General features: G+C 34.5%; 1 protein-coding gene across 3 annotated transcripts in view; it reads right to left on the bottom strand.

Moving 5' to 3' along the window:
- Window positions 1–18,134, bottom strand: part of LOC106876629 (uncharacterized) — a 72,016-nt gene that overhangs the window by 31,255 nt on the left and 22,627 nt on the right. For all 3 annotated transcript variants that reach the window (XM_089363160.1, XM_089363161.1, XM_089363162.1), the window contains exons 10-13: window positions 12,611–12,745; window positions 12,217–12,351; window positions 8,051–8,179; window positions 7,675–7,809 (exon numbers count right to left, since the gene is read on the bottom strand). In XM_089363160.1, the coding sequence (XP_089219286.1) occupies window positions 7,675–7,809; window positions 8,051–8,179; window positions 12,217–12,351; window positions 12,611–12,745 (534 nt within the window). The remainder of the gene's footprint in view (window positions 1–7,674; window positions 7,810–8,050; window positions 8,180–12,216; window positions 12,352–12,610; window positions 12,746–18,134) is intronic.

Genomic DNA, 18,134 nt, shown 5'->3' with positions numbered 1-18,134 from the left:
TGCTCGGTGGGTGTCACATCTGACACCTGATCAAAATCACAAAAGGCAGATCACATCAAGGAAAAATCCGACATTGTTCGAGGTAGACCCAGCTGGTCTCTTTGAACGTTTCCACATCCAGGATGAGTGTTAGATTCATCACTTTGGGTCAGAGACAAAGAGACACTCCATTCAGTGAAACATCCTTCCTCAACTACTTCTAAGAAGGCCAAGTCCGTTTAATCTGTAGGGGAGATGATAGCCAGAATATTGGGGGACGCGAAAGGCATTGTGTTTATTGAGAATCTTCAAAAGGGCGACACCACCAATGGAGAGTACTGTGCCAACGTACTGAGGCAGTCGCGAAATGCTATCAACACCAAATGTCTAGGAAAACTGATGAAAGTGGCTTTGCTTCACCAGAACAATTCTCCAGCAGAGAAGTCCTTGATTTTAATGGCTGCTGTGTGTGACTGTGTCTTTGAACTAGTTGATCACTTACCCTACTCTCCTGATTTGGTCCCATCTGACAACTGTCTGTTTCCCAACATGAAAAGTCATTTGGCTGGGAACTAGGATTGTAATGTTATATCCGCTGTTGACCTTTTTGACCAACGGGTTGAATGCTTCTTCAGCAATGGGATCCAAGCACTGCAACCCCAACAGAAGAATTGTATTGAATGTAAGGGGTATTAAGTTGAAAAATAAACCTCATTTAATTGTATTTTCCATATCTTGGTCAGCCTATAAACTCTTCAACCAACGCCCAGGACGAAGTTTCTCTGCATCAAAGCCTTGAACCTTTCGTGTAGATAAGTATTTTTTAGGGCATTACTCTGATTAATAAACGCTGATATCCAAAGAAAACTATTCATTTCAGAGTAATAATGCTATGACTGACATACAAATCAGTCTACGATATCTGTATGACTTCCTAAAAAACTGCAAGAGACGTACCGTATAATATGAAAACAATTTCAATTAGACATCAATATTTGCTTACAGGGGGTAATTTCAAGGCCAGATTCAATAATCACAACTTGAGCTTCAAGCACTGGGATAAAAGGAAAACGACCAAATTATCCAGTCATATATGGTCCTTAAAAGACAAAGGTATCAGTTACAACATCCATTGGAAGATCTTATCCAAGTGTAAACCTTACACCAATGACAGCGGAAAGTGTAGTCTTTGTGATATGGAAAGATGGCTCATCCGGAAATGCAGCTTAGACCCCGCCACATGTCTAAATTCAAGAACTGAACTTTTCGGATCATGTCCACATGTGGCTAAATATTTGTTACGTTTTTGCCCCCCCCCCGCCGAGATTACTGATAGGACTTGCTTTCGATATTGTGTCTATGTACAAGCTTTTTTGTCTCTCTATACTTTTCAGTTAGATTTCTTATATATTTTATATATATTTTTTACATATTTATAGAGATATTGTTTTGTATATTTTTTACACATATTTTTTCTGTATTCGCCCTTCCACCCTGATTTTTTTCCTGTGCGTCTATATACGTGTACATGAAACCTTTTGTTCGCGCTTGTGGATGTGTACGTGTGTGCAGATACGTGCGTATATAGACGTGTGTGTGTGCGCGCATGCGAGAATGTGTGCATATAGAAGTGTTTTGCCCTTATAGCTTTTTCACACTTTTTACACATTTTTCTGTATTTTGCCATTAGCCCTGTTTCTTTTTTGCGCATAACATTTGTTTGCGCGCGCGAGTATGGGTACTAGCGTGTTGCGCGCATGTGTGCGTGTGCGTGTATGCGTATATATATATATATATATATATATATATATATATATATATATATATATATAAGTTAAAAAAAAACACAAAAAACAATAACAAAAAACAACAAAGTGAGGACGTGATACGGATAGTGTTATTGGACGCTCGCGAAATGAAAGAGAGAGTGTACGACGTTTCGGGCGTAGCCCTTCGTCGGAAAGATGGAAAGTTCGGAGAATGGAAACGGAGAAAGAGGAAAATGGTACCGATGCCCACGGAGTAAAAATGTCCATAGTATACGCGTAAGTGCACCAGTCCATACATACACATGCGTGCCCGCACACCTACGTACATATACGTGTATATACTCATCCACCTTCACTTGAAACACACACATGCTCACCCACACATTCGCCAATATATATATATATTGGCGAAGGTGGATGAGTATATACACGTATATGTATGGACTGGTGCACTTACGCGTATACTATGGACATTTTTACTCCCTTACCTTTTCTTCCTCCCCTCACTTAACGGTCATTCTAATAGCTCTTTTGTCTTAATAAAGGTCAACCACACAGTAATTTCCCTTTGTTTAATGGTCATTTTCATAGCATTTTTCAATGGCCAAATAACTGAAGAGATGGCGACGGGGTTTTTCGCTCCGGCATCCGAAACTCGGAGTTTTATCATGAATACATACATATATGTACACACTTACATATTATATGTTTATATGGGTACCATCGCCCATCTTTCTTTTCCTCACGTGATCATTTTCTTTTCTTTCGGTCTGTCGCACAGACCAGATGCATACTTATCTGTCTCCTATCTTTCTCCTCTCAAAGAATGTTCCTCCAGAGCTCGCCACCTTACCTCGTCTGGCCTAGCGTCCATCACTCTTTGTTTTCACTGTCCTGTTTTTGTTGCCAACTTGAACCCTTCGCAAATCGCAAATTTTATTTTGGTTCACGGGAGCAACTGTATCTCAAAGACACATGTCGTCGTGAATTCCTCGAAATGCGGAGTAGATAAAGAGGCGACAACTGATGAAGGGTCATTCTTTATGTTAATTGTCTTGTTTTCCATTTGTTTCTCTCGTTGCTTGCATAAAAATCTTCCCTTCGTATTTCATGTTCTTTACGTTTTGTGACGTCCTGTACCAATATATGCATATATATATATATATATATATATATATATATATATATATATAAGTATGAACATATATGTAAGTATATATGCATATATATATATATTTATTTATATTATTATATGACTGAAAGCCACGCATCCTTTTCCAAGTAAGTGTTATATATATATATATATATATATATATATATATATATATATATATATATATATATATATGCGAGTAAAAATAAATACAAAAAAGGTGGATTTTTTTGTATGATTGTGTATAGAGGAATATATTATTTTGCTTAAAAGAGTTCCAACACTGTCTGTTTTTTATGTTTTATTTATATTCCTGCAGAACTAATGTGGGGTATAGAATATGGAATATACAATATATATGATATACAATATACAATATAAAATAAAATAAAATAAAAATGGATGGCACCATGAAAGAAAGTATTGAATGTAGATGAAATATTGAGTGTTCAATATAAAGGATCAAATATATAAATATATAAATATAAATATATATATATAAATGCGACTCGAGTTTCAGGGCTATTTCCCTTCGTCATGGCCGGTATGACAGACTTTAACAGACTGTAATAAGTTGGCTGGTTTTCTGTCTTTTATACCAATTCCTTTGGACGGCAGCAGTAGGTGTTTGGCTATTTTTAGAATTGATATTAAATCTATTTTTAGACATGATGATATTTTAATTTATTGTTTTGTGTGGGTTGTAGGGATAAGATTTTTAAACCCCAGTAGGTGTTTGGCTGTTCTTAGAAATGATGCCAAATCTATTTATAGAAATGATGATATCTGAGAGATTTTTTGTGTTTTGGTTACAGGGATAAGATTTTTAAACCCCAAGTAAGATGGATTTAATCATTGTTTGTTAAGAGTGGGTTTGAATTTCTTAATAAAGTCCTTTTCTTTGCATTTTCTTTCAATTTCATTCCGGTTGTAAAGTTTATGGAATGGAAATATAATAAAAGTTTGATGACCACATGTTGCTAGATGGTTACTCAGTGGTATTTGGCGGACTTCTGGGTTTTTAATCTGTTGTCGATGTACCCGTGAGCGTTCCGATAGTGCATTACCTGTCTGGCCAACGTACAATTCTTCACAATTAGGGCATTTGATGCAGTAGATTAGATTTCTACTTTTGCAGTTCATGTTCGCATTGGTGAATATTTTCCCTGTTTTTGTGTTCATATATGGGCCGGTATGGATTGATCGGCATGTGCCGCATCGGCTATCATTGCATTTGGATACAGTGAATGTTTGATTTTTGTTGCTGAGGTCAAACCTTGCCTTTGTTAATAGTTTTTTCAAGTTTTTAGGTTGTCTCTTAGTGAGAGTTATATTTTGATCTGTAATGATATTTCTCAATTCCTTACTTTGTGCAAGGATCGGTAAGTTCGCTTTGGCGATATTAAAGATGTTCTGGTGGCATGGATTTTGTGTCACTATAAATGGAATGATCTTTTCCTGTTTGTCTTTTCTTTGCGGTGTCCTCAGTTGTTGTATGGGTATTTTCGAAGCCCGCTGAATACAATTTTCTATGAATCGTGATGGGTATTTTTGCTTCACCAGAAATTCTTTCAGTTCCATCAGGCGTTGATTTCTGGTCTCTATATCCTCTACAATAGTACATATTCTCCTGGCTAGGCAGTATGGTATGTTGCGTTTTGTATGGGGTGGATGGCACGATTTAAAGTTCAAGTATTGGTGTGTGTCTGTGTGTTTGTAATATATATCTGTGGTAATGGCGGTGTTCTTTTTAATTACCATTATATCTAGAAATGGTAATTTGCTACTGTTCATCTCCTTTGTGAATTGGATGGATGGGTGTAGGTTGTTCAGGAGGGTGTTAAATTCTTCCACAATGCTTTGAGGTTTGGTCCAGATTATGAAGCAATCGTCCAGGTATCTCTTCCATGCTTTTTCTATAAGCTTCCTAAATTCGGTGTTATATCTCTCCTCTATTTCCTGGTAGAGTTTTTGTTCCAAGTAACCCATCACCGAATTCGCATAAACGGGGGCAAACCTCGTCCCCATAGCCGTGCCTTTAATTTGGATATAGTTCTTACCATTGAAGAAGAACGTATTATTTTCCAGGATAAGTCTCACTGATTCTAGTATAAATGTCACCGTGTACCTGTTGGGAATTGCTTCTCTGTGTTTGTTTACCCAGTATTCAACCGCCTTTATTCCTAAATCATGTGGGATATTTGTGTATAGGCTTACTACATCGAAGCTCAGTAGGATTGAATTTGTTTCAGTGGTTTTGGGAAGATGGGATAAAAAGTCGATGTCATCCCGAATGAAACTGGGTATGTATGTACAAAGTGGCTTCAAAAGAATGTCGATGAAATTGCTTAGACGGTGAGTAGGGCATACTGGGCCAGCTATAATTGGTCTAAGTTTTAAATCTTTTGGATGTAGCACTTTTATGTATTCACTTCCTTGTTCCTTTACTCCCTGTTGAATATCTTCTGACTTATGTATTTTGGGTAAGCCGTAAAAGTTACTGGGTTTTGGTTCGAAGTTGGTGATGTAGTCTCTTTCATTGTCAGTGAGTGAGTTGTAGTGTTTAGAAACTAAGTGGTTGATCTTCTTCATGATGTGGTGGTCTATGTTCGAGGGTATTTCACAATAGAAGGTTGTGTCATTTAGTTGTTCCTCAACTAAATCCTTGTAGTATTCCACATCCATGATGACGATTGCCCCCCCTTTATCTGCTTGTTTAATTATTATTGTTTCATCGTTTTGTATGCGTTTAAGTGCAGATATCTCTGATTTGTTAATGTTCGGCCTAATTTTGGTATTTTGTTTTAGGGGGAAGTTTGATAGGGTGTCAATATATTGGTCCAGGTAGATATTTCTGCCTTTTGGTGGGGTGAAATTTGATTTATTCCTCACTAAAGAATCTTCGGTTTCATTATTATTTTTATTATTAATATTGGTGGTGAAGAATTCGACAAGTCGTAATTTGCGACAGAATTTCTGGATATCTTCCTTTAGTTCATGGTGGTTGACTGTTGGTGTAGGTGTAAATTTCAGGCCTTTTAACAGAAGTTGGGTTTCATCATTGTCAAGATCTCTTCTGGAAAGATTAATTATCTTAGGGTCTATGTGTCCAATTGTTTTGGGTATGTTACTTCTTGGAGTGTTTCTTTCTCCGGTGTTTGTTGTCCTGACATTAAAAAATGATTTTTTTTTCTGTTTATGGTTACTATTTTTGTTGGTGTTGATTTGAAGTTTGTGTTTTCGTTGTGTTATTTTACCTGGTGTTGTTATGTTTGCCTTCCTATTTTCAGAATTAAATATCTTCTTTTTCAATTTGTAAGTATTGGTTTTAGTGATCTGAGAGGATGGTCTGATATTGTTTCTGGTTCTAGGCCGGTTTTTTCCCCCGTTTTTTGTAGGTAATCTTTGTTGAGGTTTTGAAAATGATCTGGTGTTCCTACGTCTAAAGGTCTGATCAGAGAAATATTTATTTTGTTCATGTTTTTTGTTTATAATGTGTAGATTAGGGTGTTTGCGTACAAAAGAGGAAGAGTTCTTACATATATATATATATATATATATATATATATATATATATATATATATATATATATGTATATATATATATATATGCTTCGTCAATTCAAGCATGAACAAGCAAGAAAAAGCAGGAAAAAACAACAACTCGAGGACATGGAATAAGTACAGTGTTATTGGACGCTCAGGAAAGGAAAGAAAAATAAGAGGATCTCACTTTTCAAGTGGAACTCTTCATCAGAAATATAGGAAAAACCCAAAGAAGGGAAGACAGAGAAAGAAAATCGCCAACGATACACACGCGGTCATATATATATATATATAAATATATATATATATATATATATATTAACAAACTAAGGAAAATAATGCCTTCAAAGGGGTATGTAAACACATCCAATTCACTGGTACGTCAGTTGAATACCACATAAATAGAGGTATAAAATGCAAAATTACAAACAATATATTAAATAGATTCAATCGACAACCCAATAACTCATTTATATTATAATATAATATAATATACTACGAATATAATATAAGGTAACATAAAAATCATTAAAAAATCAAAAGAGCCAGGTAGATCTAAGTTTCTTTTCGTAAATATTTATGAGGAGAAACATAGAGCTACTTGGCTCTTTTGGTTTTTAAATGATTTTTTGTTACCTTATATTATATCATTTTCATAGAATATTAATTTATATTACAATACAAATAAATTATTGGATTGTCAATTGAATCTCTCTCTATTTAATTTAATGTTTGCACACACACACGGCGCGCGCACACACATGCACATATAGATTAACAGAATGGATAAAAATCCAAGACTGTGATAGTTTTCAGAACATTTATAAATGTCATACAGCTGTTTATAAAGGTCATACAGCTGTTTGCGAGGTATTATATATATCCCTAATATATGACCTACGTTGAACTCATTCGTATAATCATCGAACCTGGAGCTTAACTATAGTCTGTCCATAGCACTTACACAGCATTACCTGACACCTTTGGGACTTCTTGATAGCAATACCTCTCATACCCTTGATGACCATAGTCTTCAGGCGTCAAATATTACACGATATCTTTCCAAAGAATTTTGTGAATGAACGTTTGTAAAGCATAATCGGTTATAAACATGTGTAGTCCTCATTTCCATTGGCGCATTATTGAAATAACAGGAAATATTTAGAAAGAGAGAAACCCACAGATTGAGACATATTTTAAAAAATATGATATAGACTTAAGTTATACCTTGTTGACAATTGTCGCCTTCATATCCAGCAGCACATCCATCTAGACATATTCCATTTCGTCTGCTGCAGTTTTTGTTGTCGACACAGTGACATACACTGTTACAGTTTACACCAAATCTATCTCCTTCACATTCTGAAAATATTAGTATAAACAAATAATATTAGATATCCTGTGTTGAATATAATGAACGTTATGTCTATAATACTTTTCTACTTCAGAAATATAATTAAGATATTGTATGTTTGTAAATAAACATTAAACATTTGTTTCCCTTAACGTAATATGTTATCATAAACAAGATTGAACAAGTAGAACAATTAAATCAAATATAAAAAGTAATTTAATAATTTTGGAATAACGTATAGAAAATAACCTTTTTGGCAGTTGTATCCGGTGTATCCTGCATCACAATCACCTTGACACGATCCATTTACGTGGAAACATGGTAGGGAACAATGACAAGAACCATTACAATTGTGACCAAAGGTACCATTGGAACATTCTGAAATAAAGTATTGTTGGAAATGAATCCGGAGTATTCTGCATCACAAAATTCTGGTCATGATACATCGATGAATAAATGTAAACACTTAGCCACACTCAGAAATTGTTTTTCTATACATATTAAGGCTGTAATTCTAGCATTTTACGAATTCATTATCAGGACAATTGATAATACGTGAAAAGCACCTTCATAGTAAGAGAATAACTTTAACTAGTAGCGGCTTCAAGTCCGCAAATCATAACAAGAGCCTGTATTTAGAAAATGGACTAAAAAGCATCATACCCCTTCCATCAATCAAACATATTCATAAGTAACATTATTAAATACCTGGGACCAATGAAATAAGGTATCAGTCAAGTACTGGTGGGGGGGGTCGATGTAATTGTTTTTCCCCTTCACTCAATATTGCTCGCATTTAGTCCTGCAACGAAGCGCCGTCCTTTCTAGAGAGAATTTCGTGATCGCGGTTTCTTATACATCATTCCGTCGTGTAAATTGTGTAACCAGTTTTATTTGTTTTCTCCTACGGCTTGTGAAAGAATTATGTCTACATACATACATACATACATACATACATACATACATACATACATAGATACAGCAAAAAAAAAAAAAAAAGAACTTCAGCACTCTCTCCATTCAATAAAACAGTGGCCCGCAATGTGTTTGCAGTGCCAGTACTCATACCAACATTTGATCTGCTTGGTTGGACACCTGATAAGATGCGAACCATTGATGTAAAAACTCGAAAAATACTAACAAGCAGCCATAATTTCCACGTAAACAGTGACGTAGACAACCTCTGCATAAAACGAAAACAAGAGGCTTAACGCCAACCGCTTTACTGTGTTTACTGGGTGCTTTTGTTGTGGCACCAGCACTAGTGATGTCACGAAGTTCTCGTAAGACTGTGTGGGGTACATCACTGAGGGATATGAATGTATGATAGAGAGAGAGGAACAAGTATCTTCATGAAGATTCTCCAGATGGAAAGAGAGGGAGAGAGAGAGGGGTGAGAGAGAAAGGGAGAGAGAAAGAGGGAGAGAGAGAAATGGTGAGGGCATATTTTAATGTACAGTAAAGTTCTGAACGAGAATAAGGATAAATGAACCAAAACATGGTGGATTAATGGGATTTAAGTAACTGTGCTAGAAACTAAAAAGAGTTTGACGGATGTTTAGAGGTAGGGTTACATGAATATCAGTTTGGAGGAGGTGAAGTGAAGTCAAAAGAAGGAGATGAAGCAATCATGAGGGACTGTAATAAGGACGCAATATGAAGAATAGGGGATAAATGCGTTTAACATCTGGTTTTATTGCGTGTACGTTTTCATAACAGCGGTTCGACAAAAGAAATTCAAAGGCTTTACGTAATTATAGATACTCTTCAACTTTTATAAACGACATCTATTTGCTGCATGCATTATTTGATATAGAAAAGAATATGATACTTATATCTGGAATAGATTGTTAACTTTTCTATGGCTGACTTACTTTCTCTCTCTAATTCTCCCTGCCCACTCTCTCTCTCTCAGTCTTCCCATCCTGCAGCCGCCAGCAACCATCAACTTGGACCTCTAAATCAATGTCTGAAGATTCCTGATGTTACTTATTCAAGATACAGCAGCAATTCTCTACACACACAACAATTTATTTACAGTTTACTCTGTTATCTCTTAATTTCTCAGTTTTATCCTTGAAGTCAGAGTGCTTATCTAATTCTTAAACATTGGAAATCGTTCATGTATCACACTGCGGTAGGCTTGTGTGACACATGTGCAGGAGTAAACCTTCTTCCGTATCCTGAATGCCTTAGCCATAGTACTCTCTTCATGTTATTGGACCTTTTACGGAAAATAACCTTCTTGGCATTTCAGTCCGGTGAATACTGCGTCACAATCCTGCATCACATCACGATCCTTCGATGTGGTTACATTTTTCGGAACAATGACACGACTTTTTATATTCGTGACCAAATGTATGACTAGAACAGACTAATATAAAAATAGTTACATGGGAATTTTGGTCAAGCCATTCAATGAAAATAGCTCCATTAATAAATGTAAAAAGTAAATGTAAAAACCTACACACAACTACAGTCTGTATGGTCATAAATATAATGACTATAATTCAAATATTCTATCAGTTTATGACATCATAATCCTCCATCATAGTAAGGAAATCATTTTAAATGACTTTTAATAATTCACAATTTCGATAATCACCTGTATTTAAAAATGGAAAAATAAATGTTATTTGAACCACCAACCGAATATTATACATCTAACGAATATTATTGATATTTCACCATAAATATAAATGAGTTAACGATATCTATTTATATTTAAGTAATCCTTCTACATATGGTTTGTCACAAGAAATAAAACAAATGAAACTGTTATATTTAATATAGAGTATCAGGATATTTTCACATTAAATCAATTAAAATTGACAACCAAGAAATAATGTTAGGGATATCCAGACACAAAATTAAAGTCTATAAGAATATGTCTTTCTTTGAGATTTGTTTAAATTCTTCTTCAGGGATAACAAGCCAGTCGCTCGAAAGTGACAAAATGTCTGCGTTTAGACAGTTTCTGGGGTTTGTAAATATATGGTTGAGTTTATATGGGCATATATGTAAGATTACACACCTGTAATTAAGTTCTGTGTGAATGTGTCTGTTTAGAAGCTAGGTGTTTGTGCGTGTATGTATTGAGTGCCTGATATATGCATACAGGCGCACACACACACCAGCACATACATACATACATACATACATACATACATACATACATACAAACATACATACATACATGCATAATACAAACATACATACATACACACATACGTATATATGTGGATGTATGGATAGACAGATACAAACATACAGGCATACATACATACATACATACATGTATCAATCCATATATACATACATGCTTACATACACATATACATACAAACATGCATATATGTATAATTACATGCATGCATACACATATACATACACACATACATATACGTGTATAGATATAGAACCAATATAGAAATAAAACATTTTCTAACCTATATGCTGAGAAATAGACGTTAAATCGTCTCACCACTAAAGAAATCACAAACGCTTGTGTTGAATTCGGTGCAACAAGCCAACGGAAATTATTAATAAAATAGATAGCCCCGGATTAGCTCATCTTTAAATCAACCGAATGGCTTTTCTGACTGCAACAGGATATACGTGGGAAATAAACGAGATATTTATACATACCCACAAATTGTTTTCTAAGCTTTTATCATAATTATATATATATATATATATATATATATATATATATATATATATATATATATATATATATATATATATATATATATATATATATATATATATATATATATATATATACATACATATATATATATATATATATATATATATATATATATATATATATATATATATATATATACACATACATATATATATATATATATATATATATATATATATATATATATATATATATATATATATATATGTATGTATGTATATATATATAAACTCATGAACGCACACACACACACACACACACACACACACGTACACTCACAAATATAGACATACACACACGCACACCTTTCAATATAACTTTTCGAAGTATTAAATGAATAAAAGATTGGAAAATATATACTTGATTATAAACCTGTGTAGACCACATTTCCATTAGTAGAGTATTGAAATAGCAGGAAAATATGCAATAAGAATCAAGATTCTGTATCGGTATAAATGATAACTTGCAGATAATTGTCAACTTTATAGATTTACTTGGAAAGAAACAATTCAGAAGACTTGATGTTGATGCGTGAAAACTTTTACAGCTATAGCATCACTCCTTCATAGTCAGCCTATGAACCTTTCAGCCTTCCTCGGTATACTGGCTTGCAAATCTCCATTATCGCGTTATTGATACAAGGAAATCAGCTGCATTGATTTAAACATATTTATCTAGAATGTTATATAGATTTAAATTATACCTTTTTGACAGTAGTCGCCTTTATATCCAGCAGAACATCCATCTGAGCAATTTCCAAATTGCCTGCTGCAGTTTTTGTTGTCAATACAATGACATATATTAGCACAATTGCTACCAAATCTACCAACTTCACATTCTGAAAATATTAATACAAAAACAATAGGTTAGATACAATTAGCTACACACAATATAATTAATGGCCGTAATAGTTTCCGATATCAGAGATATAAATGAGATGTCAATGACACGCTTTTTATTGTCTCATCTTTAAAAAAATAACTCAGATATGAGTTAACATTGAAGCAGTCTTATTGACAAAAGGAAATATAAAGTAAGAGTCAGCTGCATTAATTTAAACATATTTATCTAAAATGTTATATAGATTTAAATTATACCTTTTTGACAATTGTTGCCTTTATATCCAGCAGAACATCCATCTGAACAGTTTCCAAATTTTCTGTTACAGGGTTTGTTCTCGAAACAATGACATGTCTTAGTACAATTTTTACCAAATCTACCAACTTCACATTCTGAAAATATCAATACAAAAACCAATACATAAGTTATCATTGGCTACACGCAATAAAAGTTATGGAGATAACGATTATTTTCTACTTTAGAGATTTGACTATGATGTTAGTGATACACTTTTTACTGTATCTCCTTAGAGAAATATCAGATAAGTTAACATTGAAGTAGTCTTTGAGGATAAAGAAAAAAAGTCAACTACGTTCAGAAACGCTAAATCAAATATAAAGAATTTTGGAATATTGGATTTAAAAGTATTGAAAATAACCTTCTTGGCATTTATATCCGGTGTATCCTGCATCACACGCCTGGACATGTTCCATATATAGGGTTAAGAAATTGGCACATCACATGTGAATTGCTATTATGTCATCTATACTATATTATGATATAATATAGATGACATATATCTTATTTCTTTTAACACTACAGACACTAGATTGAGATAAATAAACTTTGACCAATGACACATAACTGTGGATGAAACGATCAAAGAATCGGGTAAAATGAAATTTAGTGAGATATTAATTATGGATAATTATAAATAATCATGAACAAACAAACGTATTTCTTCAACAACTTTTGTATATTATCCTTGACGAAGACGAGTGTGTAAACAACAACCAGATGTATTAGTTTAACGCTCAGGAAGTGAGAAATTCTTTTACGTTTCGAGCCTACGCTCTTCGACAGAAAGGAACAATGAGTGAAAATAGAAAACGGTATAGTGGCTAGCGATCTATCATGGGAAATTCAAATGCAGTGCATCATAGTACAATGATTTGGGTAAAGCAATGGGGAATAAGATAAGACGTCCCGTAATATATTATAAGACCCATGTTATTTCGTCCAGTGGTGGGTAGGTGAATATAGTCGTTCTCAGTATATTGCATAGGTACTCTCCCTTAGTTGGTTTCTCAACCTCTAACTCACACAGAAATATATATATATATATATATATATATATATATATATATATATATATATATATATATATATATATATATATATATATATATATATCTACTAGCTGGTGTACCGGGTAATTCCCGGGTGGGGGGTAAAGATGTTGTATTGAAACGCTTTAATACTCTGATATAAGAAAGCAATTTCGGTATAACTGCCACAAATGGTGTATTTTCCATCACAAAAAAGTGCAAAAAGGTGTCAGGTGGAGGAGGGGGAGATTGTTGGAGGTTGGTGAGAAAGGTTTTCGGAGGTTGGATAGAGAAGTTTCCTGAGGTTGGCGAGACGCAAATACATTATTCTGCTTAGAGAAGACATCTCGGAAATGTATAACTACTGCCATTCAAAGGAAAACTATTGTTTTACCGTGAGAAAAGCGCTACTGAAGTGTTAAGTGAAATTTGGCAATCGAGGATCAAACCCACGCTATGCCTGAATGAAGCCACTATAAATACGTTGTGGAATAAATAATTTATCTACTGTCATGGAAAAAGTGTAACTTTAAAAATGCAGAATTATCGGAGTAATGGGCATTCAAAAAGTATGTATGTATAGAAATGTATGAACGAAGTCTTAAAGGTTCAAGATTCACATTAAAGAAGTGTAATAATAATGTTTGGCAGTTCAAAACTGTGAGTAGTGACATGCAGAATTAGGTCGGCTGATCGTGAGAATCAAATATTGATCGCTTCGCTAAAAACTGCAGGTGGTATGGGTTATTTCCCTTGGGTTGTTTAAATAAAATATTAGTAATATGTAGTAGATAGAAAGATCTATTGGAAGGGCCAATAGATTATTATCGATTTTTTTCAACAATCTAAGTATGTCACAAGGTTTCCAGACATGAGTTCTACTCACGTGTTAAATAAAGTATAAAATTTATATTATCTGCAAAAATTAGAAATAGGACACACAAAAAATGAATATTCGAAGTAATCGAGCATAAAAAACGAAATGGGTTATTTTCGTTGAGTGTTTAAAAAAATATTGTGCAGGTGCTATGGGTTATTTCTCTTGGGGGCTTAAAAAAATTAGTTATATGAGGTAGATATAAAGGTCTCTTTCAGGGCCGTATTATCAATTTTTTCCACAATCTTAGTATGTCACGAGGTTTCAAGACATGAGTTCTACTCACGTGTCAAGTTTCATCAAAATCAATAAAACGATGTAGGAGGAGTTAGCAAACAACACCACAAACAAACACACATCGATTTTCCACATATGTAGTAGATATATATTCTATATATATATATATATGTATGTATGTATGTGTGCTTATATCACGAAAATGTTGGATATGTTACACAAATTCTTTGTCAAGAGACAATTATTTTAGGCTGAGAATATAAAAATATGTGGCATTCATTCTTTAACTAAGAATATTATTGCTTTCAAATTCTCTGTATTCACCTCTTCAGCCAGGTACCTGTTCCTGCGTCTCTATCATACTTTTATACACCTCAATAGTGTATCAACATCTTGTGCAACTGCTAATTAGGTTTCTTAAATAACACAATTCCCGGAAGTGGGTAAGTCGATTACATCGACCCCAGTGTTCAACTGGTAGTTATTTATTCGTCCTCGAAATAATGAAAGGAAAAGTCAGCCCCGGCGGCATTTGAACTCTGGACGTGTAATCGGCAGAAAAACCGCTAAGTACTATTACAAACGAGGAAATGACAAAGTCGACTTCGGCGCCAATTTGAACTCGGAATGTAAAGACGGAAGAAATTTCGCTAAGGACTTTGCCGGGCGTCCTAATGATTCTGCTAGCTTTCTTACGTGGGTAAATGAGATGTCTTAGTGAGAAGTAACAATAGAGGGTTTAAATTACTGGACTAGGTCATCAACGTTACTGAAAGAGTCACGACTCGATTAATTAGGAGAAAGAGAGCATAGACGAAATGTAGTTTGGTTTCGTTCGGGCAAGAAGTATTATTGATCTTCTCTCTATAATACAGCTACTGCAGAAGAAGTATTTAGTAAAAAGTAAAACCATCTACTTAGTAATTGTCACTCTAAAGAAAGCTTTTGACAGAGTTTCCATTCCTTGATGTCGGAGTCGTAACGGCCGCTTGTAAACAAACGGCTGTTGAGAGTCATTCAAGACACATACAGGGATGTTGTCAGCAAGGTGTGAGTTAAAGAATACACCGATGAATTTAGTTTAGAGGTAGGTGTTCGCCAAGTCTCCGTTCTCAGATTTTTTCTATTTATCAATGCTACATATCTTTGAAACTTGGATTAATATACAAACACATAAAAAGTAGAGTGAAAGGAAGTTCGCATGCTCTGCTGGATGTGCAAAGCTAGTTTGCATGTACGGCAAAAGAAAAATGTTTTGAGAGAAAAAAAATGGGCATAAGAATCAATAATGCGCAAGAGAAAAGACTGAGTTAGTAAGGTCATGGGGCACGGATGGATAAAACAGCTGGATAAGAACGTGGCAACCGCTATAGTTGGATAAAACTTTTGGAAGAAGACCCAGAAAGATGTGGGATAACGTAGTGAAGACCGACTTCAAAATGTTGAACCTCACGTAGAAGATGGAAAACGAACGGGATTAATGATGCTGTGAAGTGCTTGAGAACCACCGTCCATTTAAGCAAAAGCTAGATCCTGTCATGCCTTACCACACAATTCATCTAACGGTCATCTTTCTGTCTATCATGCAACTGTGGTACTAATCATTCAAGTGATGTGGTGTCATTTATGTCCTATTCTTCACATTGTATGCCTACGGTCCCTGATGGCTGCCTCCTCCTCTTTAATTCACGTTTATTTCCTTCACCTTACTCCCCCAAACAGATGAGTTGATTGAGGTTCAGTTTGATAATGTATAAGATAACACCAGTTCTATTGACAATATTATAGCACTTTATATATTTTTGGATTTGCTATAATCAGACTCCCTATTTAGCAAGATCTTATTGGGTAGGTTTGCCTGGTTACAAGGACTGGCGTTAAATTCCTATTCTAAAGATAACAGAAAAGTTTTAGTGCTGCGTCCGATTATACCATCCTTTGCTTAATGCCACTGCTATCCAGCAGTTACAGAAAGAAAATGTTCTCTATGGGGGACTACAACGAGATGGAACAACATAAATAACGTTTGCGGGAGCCCTTGTAGCTGCTGGCACAACGTCCTGCATCATCGTCTCTCCTTCAATAACATTATAATTTCGAGACACCTACCTGCAACCATTGATTTTCAGCTGGATTACTTTATTCTAACCCCAATAAAGTGTTGCTTTGTAGCAACCCATATGTACTGTGATCCTCATTCTCTTCTCTCATCAAATCTATGATAAATGAAGCTACGAAAATGCTAATACGATGACTGATGATCAATATAATGGATAATGTCTCAATTTTACTTTAAGATATACATAAATAAGTGGGACGGCATCCATTAATATTTAAGCCTCCCCATAAAGGTGAAATTATTTGAGTTGATTGATGTTCGGTTTGAACATTTATAGAATGGTGACCCTGATAGTCATCAGATAGTTGTAGTTCTGAGAGGGAAGAACGGGAAGAAGAGAATTTAGTGAGGGTTCAAGAGGATTGAGAGATGGTTAGGATAAGGTGAATGGGTATAGTTCTAGAAGTATTATTTAAAAAAACTACAGAGGACCGGCAAAAGATATATTTAACAATAATAAAAAAGAAAAATGTAGAAGAAACAACGCGTATGTAAGACATTGATTGGAGTGTGTTTGTGAGTAAATTATTGCCCGTCAGTTGAATAGACTTCTTTTCCTCGAGAATATTCATGACAACAGCGTTGTCCCATGGATGTGAGCAGGAAACTGGTGTGGAACTTAGTGGTGTATTATAGACAACACTGATCATGACTCATGCATTTGCTCTCTCTGGGGATGATTTCTAAATTATGGGAAGCATTCGAGGCGTACATTTCTAAGGTTTCATCATTATATCCTTGATTTGTGTATTGATTCGGGTATTGTGTTTGTAAAAGGGACAAGGTCATCATGTACACATTGAAGGATTGTATATTTGTGAAATGAACAGAAAGACTGGTAAACAAAAAAGCGACTCAAATGTTAAAAGAGGAAAACAAAAGAAACAAAAGAAGAGAAGACAGAGTAATTAGAGAAAGCGATCTTTACTTTTTAATATATTACTGCATAAAAAACAAAAAAACAAAAACAAAACAGAATTAATCTCAGCGATAACAGTAGAAAGTAATGTAGTTAATGAGACATTAAGTTCTGCAGATTTTTTTTCTCTGCAAGAGAAATATACGGTTAAAATTTTCAAATAATGTTTAGAATTTCAAATAATGCTCACACCAAAGCATATAAGGTTGGTAATGGTAAAATTGTGAAGTTGTTGTGGATATGGATATTTGTAGAACCTGATATAAGAAAGGTTTGCAATGGAATCTCTCGGTGTTATCAT

This window comes from Octopus bimaculoides, chromosome 14, assembly GCF_046866305.1.
Source record: "Octopus bimaculoides isolate indiv1 chromosome 14, ASM4686630v1, whole genome shotgun sequence".
Classification (NCBI taxonomy): domain Eukaryota; kingdom Metazoa; phylum Mollusca; class Cephalopoda; order Octopoda; family Octopodidae; genus Octopus; species Octopus bimaculoides.
Note: the sequence above shows the minus strand (reverse complement) of the source record. Positions and strands in the feature narration are given on the sequence as shown.